We start from the raw sequence: 14,035 nt of genomic DNA, 5'->3' as shown, positions 1-14,035 counted from the left end.
CGTGACAGAAATACAGCACAAACAAACGCAAAATCCACTCAGCACAGAGAAACGCACAAATAAATAATAAAACAGAAAAAGACAATACAGTGCAGAAATATATATTGCCATACAAAAGAAGTGATAAGATATCAAATTGTTGACAGAAAAAAAAAGATTCGATTAAGATTTCATTCCAAATTAAAAAAAATAAGAAACATCATCTGAAAGTGTTACTTCATCTGGAAATTTGAGATGACAATTCTCCTGCTTTATCAAAACTTATTGCTCTTTTAAACAAACAAAAGAAAAGTTTTTTTTAATACGTATATATAATTATAGGATAAATTCAACATATCATATTTTATATCATATGAACAAATCGCATTCGATAGCATATTAGAAAGTATTATAGTCATGGGCGACAACTTACTCCTGGTCAATCGTTATAATTTGATAATAGAATCAAGCTATTTCCGAGCCAACTTTGTATTGTGCCTTCCGCGATTCACTGATACTTAATACTTAATATTTTCGATATTGTGACATCTCACGAAATGATAAGGATAAAATCAAAAGAAAATACTAGGTTCCATTGACAATGGAAGTCAAGTGGAAGGTACTTTTTCTGCATAAAAAGAAATGAATACAGTCATTTAAAACTTTCAGCATCATCTGTGATATAGAAATATTCGTCAACGGACACATTTAAGAATTGAATGCTTCTTTTTGTAAAAGCGTTGACCGAGGTACATTTTGTGTGCTTCATTCTAAAAATGTGCGCACCGTCAACGCTTTTACAACCCTATGAAGTTACAAAAAGAAGCATTCAATATTTATAATTACATTTTTCAGCTAGGATCAGGGAAACACGATTTTTATCAAGTTTTTATTAAATTTACCTGTGCACTTTATTGTGGGATCTCGTGTCATCATGAATGATAAATTTTATTGTGTAATGCAATTGATTAAGGAATAACGCGAGATTGCCAATTAGCCAATCAGAATCAATCGGTATAGAATGTCTTAAATCTTCATACTGGCACTGAAAAGAAAAATGGCAAATTTCATTTTGTTTTTTTTATTTCTTATATTTTAATCTATTCAACATATGCATATAATGGGGAGTTGTACAGTGACCACATTATGACTATAATTATCTTAAGTATTCCAGTCCCTTGTCAACTGATTATTTTTTTTAGCTTTATACATGTACGATTATTTGGGCAAATCTCTATTGTTTGATTGCTACCTGATACACGTATTCATCCATGTACATTTTGTAACTATGTTCTCCTTTCTAATTCAAACTAACATCAACGTAAACTATTTATACACGAAATAAGGTTAGAACCAATTGATATACAATGTCTTTTGTTTTACATTGTACATTTTAAATATATTTGTATTCCGTACAATAGTTACTGTACACTATATTTTTTTCCCTATAGAATTGAAATTATTTTTTGTAGAGCTGTGACAGTCGCTTTGTGTGTCCGTTCTTTCATACATGTATGTTCGGTGTGAGCCAAAGCTTCGTGTTGAATGTCGTACATTGACCTTTAATGGTTTATTTTTATAAATTGTTACTTGGATGGAGATTTGTCTCACTGGCACTCGTACCACATCTTTCTATATCTATGTAATAATAGATCCAGTTATTAAATGTCGCTAGAACCCAGAAGAATGCGAAACTAGAGGCTCTAAAGAGCATGTGTCGCTCACCTTGGTCTATGTGAATATAAAACAAAGGAAGCAGATGGATTCATGACAAAAATGTGTTTTAGTGATGGTGATGTGTTTGTACATCTTACTTTACTGAACATTCTTGCTGTTTACAATTATCTCTACCTATAATGAACTTGGCCTAGTAGTTTCAGTGGGAAATGTTAGTAAAAATTTACAAATTTTATGAAATTGTAAAAAATTTACTATTAAGGACAATAACTCCTTAGGGGGTCGATTGACCATTTCGTTCATGTTGACTTATTTGTAAATCTTACTATGCTGAACATTATTGCTGTTCACAGTTTATCTTTATCTATAATAATATTCAAGATAATAACCAAAAACAGCAAAAATTCCCTAAAATTACCAATTCAGGGGCAACAACCCAACAACGGGTTGTCGGATTCATCTGAAAATTTGAGGGCAGATAGATCTTGACCTGATAAACAATTTAACCCCATTCAGATTTGCTCTAAATGCTTTGGTTTTTGAGTTATAAGCCAAAAACTGCATTTTACCCCTATGTTCTATTTTTAGCCATGGCGGCCATCTTGGTGGGTTGGCCAGGTCACGCCACACATTTTTTAAACAAGATACCCCAATGATGATTCTGGACAAGTTAAGTTTAATTTGGCCCAGTAGTTTCAGAAGAGAAGATTTTTGTAAAAGTTAACGACGACGGACGACGGACGCCAAGTGATGGGAAAAGCTCACTTGGCCCTTTGGGCCAGGTGAGTTAAAAAGAAGGACGATATTATACTAGTGTAAGTACTATTTCACTTTTACCCTTTTTCGTTCTGAACAATACAATAGCAATAGAGGCATGTGTGTGGCTTAAATGGCTTTAACGAACATACTAAAAGCTTCCGTAGAGTTTCCAAATAATTCAAAATATTTATTTAATGACATAAACCACATCAAAGACCAAACCACGTTGAAAATTAAATGAGCTTTTTAAATTTATTCATATTTTTAGACTTTGGCGATCTTTACGCATTTCAGCTGTTAAAACAGATTCCTAAATGAGATTAATCATTAACAAAACATTAAAACTTGTCATATACTAGGAATCAGCTTTAATGCATACTTCATTTTGAGGCGAGATGTTTTTAAGAGTGGCGTTAAATGCCCACAATCAATCAATCAATCGAGCATTGGTATTTTCTATGTTTTTCTTTCAGATTTTTAAGTATTACAGAACAGTTTGTAATGTTTTTAAAATGGGATTTATTTTCGCAAATTTCACAATGAAGATGTAAAGGAAACCTATCACAAAAAGTAAACTAAATCGAAAATGAATATCATAGTCCGGGACAATCGAAACGAAAATAAAAGCTTATCAATTAATTTGCTTTCCGCGTTCACTGAGTGACTGTATCTCTGTTTTCTTTTATTGACCGATATAACGGTGGTCTTTATATAAAGAAGTCAATCTCTAAACACAACGCTATCTCAAAAGCCAATAAATAATATTACGGTTGTTATCTAAATCTTTTCAAAAACACCATTTCTGTTTTGGATTATATTTCGGTCAATAGCCAGTGTTTATTTACATTAAAACGAATATAAATAAAAGAAATTTTCCAAATGAATACATATTACATTGGAGCAGGATAATGTAACCTTCACAGGATAGTTTCTAGTATAACAATTAAAGGTAGGGCGTTGACAAAAGGGAATTTTGTAAAACAGACACAGTTTAAATTTAGTTATGTTTCTTGGTGCACTTTTAAAACAAAACGATCGGATATCTAATTCATTTAATACGTTAAAACAACAGATATCTTGATATGTCTGAATAACCATTGAAATTAAGGACGAAAAATAACACAAAATCAATGAAAATATTTAAACGTTACTGCAATTTTGGATACGGAACATTAAGTTGCACTGTAGAACCGATTAAATACTTTAACATTGGTTAGGTTTAAAAAGTAATACTTTCAAAATGGCAGGCAACACCATGGCAGGTATGCAGAATTAATTCTAATTTTTATATGATAACTTTATTTTGGAAATACACATTTTTATTCAAACTTTATACAGAAAATTAAAATATGTAAATAGTAATCAATTTCTATATATTTCATAAATAAAGGTAAAGAAATTGCATAATCAATTTACGCCTGTTGTAAATCTCAAATCAGTAGTTTCTGTGTCTCAGCCTTTATATATTAATGACATATCTTGGATTTTTGACGTTCGGAATTTGCTGATGAAACTTTTCTTCTTGGTATACTTACCTAAAACATATTTCAATTGTAGCGACGAGGATGGCTACGACTTTCCCCTGTAATAACTGTGCCGGACAGGGAAAGAACAAAATAGCCGTAGGATGGTGTGACAAGTGTATGAAGTTCCTGTGTACTCCTTGTAAAAAGCGGCATCAGAAATTAAAATTTTCCTCAAATCATAGCTTCATGCCAGTTGAAGATTACCACATCTTTTCTCTCAGAAAGGAGCGCCCAATAATGTTTTGCCGAACACACCCTTCCAAAGTTATATCGATGTATTGTCGGTTTCACAATCATACTATCTGTGATCTATGCAAGAAAGACATAACTCATTTCAACTGTAAGACACTCGACATAAACTCAGACGGAACAGGTGCCCGGAACTCGTTTGCTATAAATGATCTCAATCAGAGGCTGAGAGAGTCCAGTCTTACATTCGGTAAAATTCTTAAAAATAGAAATAAGAATTTGAAGGCACTAGATAGACAGAAAGAAACAATTGTTAATCAAGTACAGTCATTTCGTGAAAATATGAGGAAAGCAATAGAAATATTGATCAAGAAGCTCTTGGAAGATGTTGATATCGACATGACCGACTACAAGACAAGACTTCAAACTCAAATTGATGACCTGAAAGAAAAGAGAAAAGCAATCGCTTCACATCTTGAAATGATTGAGGAATTACAGCTGGTCGGTTCGAATGCAGAAACAGTAAACTTCATTCAAGACTGTGCCCATATACAGACCCGGCACGAGAGATATCTGCTCAGCCTACCAGAAAGTGTTAAGGACTTGAAACTTGACTTGTCTATTAAAGAAAGCTTCCAGAAACTCCTCAATGCCGAAAAGCTTGGTGGAATTAGATTGACAGAAACGGAAGTTGAAATAGATGTCCCAAAGAATACGGATCGGACTCAAATTCCGTATTCGGCTCATCAGTTAGGCTTTGACCCGCATTTATGTAGTCCTGTTCATGTTGATATGGATATCTTAACCGTGAGAGAAAACGAGTATAATAACTATAAAAACCGAACCTTGTCACCGATAACACCAAAACAGACGGTCAAGAATCGCCAGGAAAACACCGTCAGTTTCGAGCGGAAAGCTTTAGTTCCCACGTTTTACCTGTCTTCAGATTTCGTTGTACCAACTGAAGAAAAGAATGACGTCATGATAACAGGCGTACTCATTCTTGATGATGGGAACCTCCTACTGGCAGATGGCAAGAATAAACGTCTATTGAATTGTACAGAAGAAGGATCCGTCTTGGACGTGTATCCCCTTAAAGATGAACCGTTTGACTTTACTTTGGTGGATTCTAATAGGGTTTTTGTCACACTGCCTTTTAAAAAATATTTTCAAGTAGTTTATACAAAAGAAAAAGAAAAGCGAAAAATTGTAGAACTAACTTATGGGTGCTTTGGAATAACTAAAATGAACAAGCTTTTAGTAGTGGCGTGTAAAACGGAAGGGTTATTAGTAATAGATCATCGTGGTCAAATATTGAATACAATTATTACACCAGTTAGTTACCGTAACTATGTTCATTCAGCTGGGAATAAAATCTATTTTACCAATGACGATGACAGTTCCTTCATTTGCTTCGATAGTTCTGGGGATATCATTTACAAGTTTAAGTATAACGGATCTATTTTTAAAGGGATCACGTCTTTACCAGAGGGGAAAGTTCTCGTGATCAATTACGGGTCATCGCCGCATGTTTTAGAAATTTCGACCGATGGAAGCAAGTTTTTGATCGATGAACCAGCTTTTGAATGTTTATCTCTACCGTATGCGATCAATTACAATAAAACATTAAGGAAACTGATTATATCTAGTGAATGTGGGAAAAGGATATTTGTTTATAGACAGTAATAATTGTACTTCCCCTTTTTCTTGATTGTAACTTATTGATCTTTGAAATGCATTTTTATTTGATTTAAGAAAATAAAAAATAGCTTTAAACATAATTATTTTCAAAATACGAATAGAAATTAATACTATTTACTAATATATAACACTAACGCGGATATATTTTTTTGGCCATTTTTTTTTTTAAAATTTCTCCCTATGTTTAGGACTCATTGGTATCATTGGGCTGATTTATGCGAATTGATTGAGTTGTTGTTTTTCGGACACATCCCCACATTTTCATTCTCAGTGTTATTTCAAATCTATCTGCAATAAACACCGGATGATTTTTTTAAATCTTATCATTTTTTAGAAGTATTTCTATTTTTGAAAACCGGATATTGACCTCTGGACGTCTTTTGGGTATTTGTGTTGTTGTGGTGCTGTCTCATTGAAGGTTACTTCAGATACTCGTTGTCGGGCCTTCTTTAAAAAATCTAATATTATACATTGTAATTTGGAGTGGATTTTATCGGGTGACATAATAATAATAATAAAGATAACATTTAAAAAAAAGTGCAAGTAAATTACTGTTTTACATCGGTAAAATCATTTACAAAATGTTGATGTTACCACTAAAAATTTCAGACTAAATGTTTTTTGTACTAATTTCTGATTTCAACAAACTTGCTTGATGGCATAAATTACAAAATGTTATTAGAATCTATATACAATGTATCTGAAGATGTTCAAGACTGGTCTGCAAGTTCCGTTTCTAGTGCATCGAATCTAGTGCATCGAACAATCTACAAAACAATGTATATCTGTATGTAAAATACTACAATGATGGCTACATGTATAATCAGTTGTATGTTTTTATACTATATCAAACAGATAAGGCATTCCATGGGGTTGGACCCCCCTTTATCCTTGGTTGGGAATCACCCCTTTTTTAAACTTCATAGTATTGTTAAAAATCAATGTTGTTGTACAACAGATCAGATGTTTACTGAGCGATACAATCAGACATAGATCACGTCGATAATACTTGTAATCTTAAATTTTTTCACGAAAGGGCATTGATTGTGTTGCAGACGAAGAAGTGTAACCAGATTTAATGAATTTGTTGTTAGATATACATTTGAATTGTCTCCCTTTCACCAAAATAAATCTTAACATAAGTAAAAAATGAAAATTCTAATTTGAAGATCTTTGAAGTAGATCAACATTTTTTTTTATTGTTTGTAGAATATCAAACAAATCAATTTTACATGTAAATGTATAAATTAGGTGTGACGTAAAACGGTGATACAATTTGTTAGAATTTGGCATTATGGATGAAATATAATTTATTTTCTGAGTCACTGATATTATTCAAACAAAATGCGAGTTTTAATAAACTAAAAAACAAAACACGTCAATTATGCATATCTTTCACAATATGATTTTAAAAACTTCAAAATACAAGTATGATCTTAGTTGTCAATAACCTACTTTGCATTCTTACCTTGTTATTTCTTTACTTTTTCTCATTTGATCCGTTATTCGTATCATTTCGTTCATTTCATTGCCATTCTGGTTGCAAACATCATCAACAGTAACAGATTTGCCTGCCTTTACGCCATATACTTTATCCTTTAGGATAGGATTAAAACCTTCAAATCATAACACATTACTAGTATGTTAGCCGGTTGTAGTTGATATTGAAGGTATATTCAAAAGAAGATGTGGTATGATTGCCAATGAGACAACTCTCCACTAGAGACCGAATGACACAGAAATTAACAACTATAGGTCATCATACGGCCTTCAACAATGAGCAAAGCCAATACCGCATAGTCAGTATGTTGATTTGAGCAATTGAGTTGTTCATTTTAAGGTAAATATGATAAGAAAAGAAATCTTGCAGCTTTTGTAGTTATTGTATATTCTGGCGTTAATGCTTTTTCGAAATCATGAAAATGACCGATCATATATTTATCTTTTTTCATGGGGAGTCCACTGTATGAGCAACACACACCGATAATATTTAATTTTGATGACATTTTAAAGAGCGCTCATTGGGACAACACATTTTGCAGATATTTCAATGCTACCGAATATTTAAAGAAGATCTTGAGAATTCCGGATATTGAAATGTTTAGGACAAAAGTACAAATGTGGTCGTACCTGTCATTTATTTATGATATCAGAATCACCTTTTTATTAAAATGCAATAACCGTGATGACGGGGGTGCATTGTACATACGAAATCTGCTAGTTAAATCATAATTATGTAATGTACCTGTCTGTATGGAATACTCTTCGCCTTTAACAGCCAGACAAAAATAAATGTCAATTTGTATCCCGAAAATAGGTTGTGGAGTCCTAAAACAAAACAAACAAAATCTCCATTTCGTTAAAGTCTCGGTATCTCGACTAACTATAGACATTTCGAATCACTCATACATCCAACGTGTTCATATTTGCTTACCCTTCCGGAGCACGGTCACCTGAGATCACCCCAAGATTTTGGTGGGGTTCGTGTTGCTTAGTCTTTAGTTTTCTATGTTGTGCCTTGTGTACTATTATTTTTCTGTTTGTCTTTTTCTTTTTTAGCCATGACGTTGTCAGTTTATTTTCGATCTATGGGGTTGGCTTTACCTCTGGTATCTTTCGCCCCTCTTTTATATGAATACTTATGTGAATCATAATATTACTAATTAACTCTTTTCATTTAATGAAATTAAAGAATGTAAGTCAATTAAAAGTGTCTCCTGAATTAAACGAGTGTACAAATAATATTCACAAAGTTTTGTGGAAGAAAACCAGTTGAAATAGAACCTGGCTACGCGTAAACACAAACTACATGGCAAACAAAAACTGTATTACAATGAAGCTTGTTGTCACAAGTATTTAAGTTTAATAGAAACACACACACACATAGACAAACACCCAAACCATTGTACCATTCTGAACCTACTCATTTTTAGCTTTGAACTTTAAAAGGCCGTAGTTTTATCGTTTGAATTGTTTTATATTTGTCATTTCGGAGTCTTTTACAGCTGACTATACGGTATATGTTTTGCTCATTGTTAAAGGCCGTTCAGTGACCTATAGTTGTTAATTTCTGTGTCATTGGTCTCTTGTGAAGAGTTGTCTATTTGGCAATCATACCACATCTTCTGTTATATATAAAAAAAAATCGATTTCGAAGACTACCCCATACTTACTCCACATTTTGTAAGGTATAAATCGTTGTATCTCCTTTCTGGAAACTTTCGACACAAGTAAAATCTGTCTGTGACAGTGTTGGCATGTTTAAGGTAAAATCCCTCAGTGTATCTCCATCAAAATTGAAAACAACATTTTTCCTGGTCTCGGCATCATAACCGCCATTCCATTTACCCTGAATGGAATCTTTGAATTGACAGGATGCATCTAAAATAATATATAATAATATTTTATATAGAGAGCGTTTAATCCTATACTAAGTAAAATAATCATTTTTTTTTTAAATCTAATTTAGTTCTGAGTTCCATGCACTTTATCGTAAAGCCGATCATTTTGGCATATTTATTAAATTTAGTGTATCTGACAGTATGAAGAATGCTTATCCCCAGGGGGGGGATCCAACCCCAGCCCCCCTCCCAGGATCCGCCAATGGAATGCCTTATCTGTTTGATATAGTATAAAAACATACAACTGATAATACATGTAGCCATCATTGTAGTATTTTACATACAGATATACATTATTTTGTAGACTGTTCGATGCACTAGAAACGGAACTTGCAGACCAGTCTTGAACATCTTCAGATACATTGTAAATAGATTCTAATAACATTTTGTAATTTATGCCATCAAGCAAGTTTGTCGAAATCAGAAATGTTTGCACCTGTCCTATGTCAGGATTCTGATGTACAATAGTTGTCGTTTGTTTATGTAATTTATACGTTTTTTTTATATAGATAAGACCGTTGGTTTTCCCGTTTAAATGGTTTTACACTAGTGATTTTGGGGCCCTTTATAGCTTGTTGTTCGGTGTGAGCCAAGGCTCTGTGTTGAAGGCCGTACATTGACCTATAATGGTTTACCTTTTTTAAATTGTTATCTGGATGGAGAGTTGTCTCATTGGCACTCACACCACATCTTCCTATATCTATATTATATACAATATAAAATTGAGAATGGAAATGGGTAATGTGCCAAAGAGACAACAACCCGACCATAGAAAATAACAACAGCAGAAGGTCACCAACAGGTCTTCAATGTAGCGAGAAATTCCCGCACCCGGAGGCGTCCTTCAACTGGCCCCTAAACAAATATAACCTGTTTCGTTATATAAAAGTAAGAAAATGAGATGATTCCCAACGTTACAATGTGACAACTATCCATGTCGTGAATATTCTGGTCCCTTTTCATCAAACAATCCCTCCAAACAGCAGTAAACAGTCACATATATTAAAACAGTTTTTAAAATAAAGATTCAAATAACTATTTTTATTTTTATCCTGTATACAGGAGAATTCGCTTTAATGGTAGTATTTTAAATAAGAATAAGATGAACACTTCTGTGTTTATATAAAAAAGAAGATATGGTAAAATTTACAATGATACATCTCTTCAAAATAGATCAAATGGCACATGTACAGAAATTAACAACTATTGGTAACCGTACAGCCTTCAACAATGAGCAAAGCCCATAACGCATACTCAGCTATAAAAGGCCAAAAAATTAGTGAAGTTGACTGAACACTAAAAAATGTATTCACCTACAAGTGAATAATTCATATACGTATTTTGTTCACTGAGTAACAGATATGGGATAGTTTAAAGTTTACAAAAAATGTATACATATATTTAATGATTAAATCAATTTGACTGTCAATGAAAATTTATGTAACATCATATTAGATAAAGAGACAGGGTATGATTGTCAATGAGACAACTATACACCAAAGTTAAAATAAAGTGGATGTAAGCAATAAAGGCAACCGTACGGTATTTAACAATGAAAAAAAACATATACGGCTAAAAAAGCCCGCTACACAAGCAAAATATGAAACAATTCAATAAAGAAAACTAAATTAATGGAATAGCAAAACAATTAACAAAAAACAAATATGACTGACAGAACCAACGACAACTTCCGAACAACAGGTTCATGACTTTGGACAGGCACATGATACATGTGGCGATGTTAACCGTATCTTTGAGCGCTCATCCCTCAGATCGATATGGAGAAAAACATAGAACAAAATCACAGACAGGATGTGGCAGGCTTGATTCGTGTCAGGCGTGTTGGACATAAGCGTGACTTGTTATTTTTTTTGTTCCCATGCCTTACCCGATGGTAAGGCCGTGTCAGGACCCAAGCAGGCGAATGCATTATTCCCCGATACGTTACCCATCGGGTAAGGCATGGGAACAAAAAAATTAACAAGTCCCGCTTATGTCCAACACGCCTGAAGCGAATCAAGGGTAACCGTATCGGGGAATAATGCATTCGCCTGCTTGGGTCCTGACACGTCCTTACCATCGGGTAAGGCATGGGAACAAAAAAATTAACAAGTCCTATCCATGCATCCCTCACCCCTTAAATATTGTAGTTAATTAAAATTAAGGGGATATAAAATTTAAGAGTATATAAATATGATATTAACTAACCTGTATTACTAATTACACAAATTACAAGCATGCAAATGAATCCAAACGAAATCATGTCCAAATTATGTCTTCAACACGGCGTTTCAATATTTACAAAATTAATGTAAAGTTTAACAATTAATATATGCCATTTTTCCCCTTTATTGATTTATATATCTATCGAAATAATGGCAAAGGTAAAACTTTACTCAAGTTTCTGAACCAGCTGAAATAAAAAAAATAAAAACACAAGTATTTTGTTGTTGCCAAATCATGCAGTTCTATGGACCACAAGCGGGAAAACAAACACTCGTATTGTTCATTATTTCTCCTGACAATAAGCATACCATTGATATAGATTCCACGTCAGCAGGAAGCTTACACTAGATCTGATTGCATATCTTTAATAATCAGTAAATTTAAAACTTTGTAATTAAAAGTTGGCGTTGGTTGACAAATAAAAGTAAATCTTAACTTTGACACATAGCATGCATTAAAGCACTGACGTGTAGTATACCTATATATATTGAAGTGTCAAATAAAGCATGAATGTTACTATGTTAAATTATATAGGCTAGTTCTTGAATTCATTTTTTAAATTAACTAGTTGAAGCTATAATTGTATGTGTCTGTTACATGTATGGCAATTCAATTTGGCATATAGACGTGAATGCATTTAGGTGGGGGAAAATAAGTTAACTAAACTGTAAGGGTTGATCATTTGATTTTCTATGTATGGATGAGGGTGGGTCGGGCAAGACGATTTAGAACATGAATTTCATTGAATTTCATGGCTTGGGAAGAACTGAAAATAAATAACCTAGCATTACACTTTATAAACATGAATTATTTTCTGCAACCCAAAAGAACATGTGTGTTCAAAACTATGGAAAAATGAGCATGCGAAGCAATAGATAAAATTAATAGCCAATCCGCAATGTTAGTCCTGCAATCCCCAACCCCAACCACACCCTACCCCGAATAACAAATTGATAACCTCTTGGAACGACTTCATTGGTATATCTAAGTGAAGATGCGGTTTTAAATCTCATAAATTTATTAATTTTAAATATCAATTGTTTAACTCTCACCATAAATAAAGAGATTAACTAATAGATGATATTCGTTGACAAACGTCCAGTGGCAAATATTATGCATATTAAAAATCATGGTAAAGTTCTATGATTCACTTTTCTTTGTTTGTTCTATACTGTATTTTAACATGCTACAACAAAACGTTGATTGTGTGTGTAAGTAAAAAATGGAAGTGGCCAAATTAAACGTTCGACAAATTTAAATTGCAGTATTGTGTTACAATTATTTAGCCATGAAGGACACTTTCATTTGACATACTAAACTATGAAATCGACATAATGACATGCAGGTCAAACATAATTATTCAAGCATATATCATAATTGTTCCTTTTTTTAAATTGAAAAAAGGTCACGATGAGCTTAAACAATAATTCGTGGTACGTCGTGGTCCGTCGTATGTTGTAAAGATTTTCAAAGATCTCCGAATTTACCGCACTAATATTAACCAATTCAAAAGATTTTTACGGAATAGGTGATAAAAGTTTGTAAACTATTATTTTATTATACGCTTGATTATCGTCTTAGCTAAAATATTCTCAAGTAGCTATCTTATGTTTTTAGAAAAAAAATAACAGACATGACGGGGTGAGAATCAAAATACCTTGAATTCTATTTGTACAAAAATTATCAGAAGACTTCTTCTTGAAGAAATAGCTTTTAAATGCTGGGCTCGGGCTAATTTGAATATTATCATAATGTAAAAGCTAGTCAGCTAGACGATACTTTAATAAAAACTGAAGCCTGTCACACATACGAGATTTCTGCTGCCATCCTCGACATTACCATTCCCGATTTAAACTTGTCAAGATCAAGAACCTGTGAATCTAGACATTAAAAATATGTTTATTTTTTAATTTAATAACAATACCAAACATATTTTCCAGGCAGCGTCTCGATTGAGCAGTTTCTTGTCGAATTAGTGCCGATTATCCCGTTCTCAATCCGATTATGATCCGAATTGCATCTTTTGCCTGGTTAAAAAGGAATGCGACCATGCAGACAGTGCATTGATGCAGGCGGAAGACGTCCAGCAAGATCTGAACGCAACCTGTATTCAATTGGCAGGACACGACATTAAAAATGTCTCCAGATCATGCTTCTCATTATTTAAGGCCGTATGGTTGCCTATCATTGCTAACGTCCACTTTTATTTATTATTTGAATTTTGGAGAATAGTTGTCTCATTGGCAATCATCAATCAATCAAGTTAAAATCTGCTGAGTTTCCCAGATGGAAAGGGACTCATCTAACTATTGAGAATTCAGTCGCACACAGTCCAGTTTTCATTTGAGATCAGAAAAGAAAAGTGAAAAAGTACGACTATTATCCTCAGTGATCTGGATATCATATTTTTGTCTGAACGCAGCCGTTTAAGTCTGGAACAGAGTCCTATGGATCTGGAATGGTCCAAAACTGTAAGAATCGGGACGCTGTCGGGGCACATTCGTTTTTTTTTTATTTTACAAGGCGAAAGATACAAATCGCAATAGAATCTGATTTAGAACGGGATAATCTGGAGGC

General features: G+C 33.3%; 2 protein-coding genes across 2 annotated transcripts; one reads left to right on the top strand and one right to left on the bottom strand.

Annotated features, from left to right (window-relative positions):
• The first annotated feature begins 3,438 nt into the window (after nt 1-3,438).
• On the top strand, nt 3,439-5,908 carry LOC139484706 (uncharacterized). Its single transcript, XM_071268578.1, has 2 exons — nt 3,439-3,677; nt 3,973-5,908. Exons 1-2 carry the CDS (start codon nt 3,656-3,658, stop codon nt 5,814-5,816), a joined length of 1,866 nt encoding a protein of 621 aa, XP_071124679.1. The 5' UTR covers nt 3,439-3,655; the 3' UTR covers nt 5,817-5,908.
• A 394-nt stretch (nt 5,909-6,302) lies between these two features.
• On the bottom strand, nt 6,303-11,651 carry LOC139484707 (uncharacterized). The gene is made up of 5 exons (XM_071268580.1): nt 11,441-11,651; nt 9,005-9,212; nt 8,077-8,159; nt 7,300-7,447; nt 6,303-6,581 (listed from the first exon to the last, which is right to left on the bottom strand). The coding sequence occupies exons 1-5, from the start codon at nt 11,493-11,495 to the stop codon at nt 6,542-6,544; spliced, it is 534 nt and encodes a 177-aa protein (XP_071124681.1). The 5' UTR covers nt 11,496-11,651; the 3' UTR covers nt 6,303-6,541.
• Nucleotides 11,652-14,035: the final 2,384 nt, after the last annotated feature.

Source organism: Mytilus edulis, chromosome 8 (genome assembly GCF_963676685.1).
Source record: "Mytilus edulis chromosome 8, xbMytEdul2.2, whole genome shotgun sequence".
NCBI lineage: Eukaryota > Metazoa > Mollusca > Bivalvia > Mytilida > Mytilidae > Mytilus > Mytilus edulis.
This window is presented reverse-complemented; position numbering and strand designations above follow the sequence as displayed.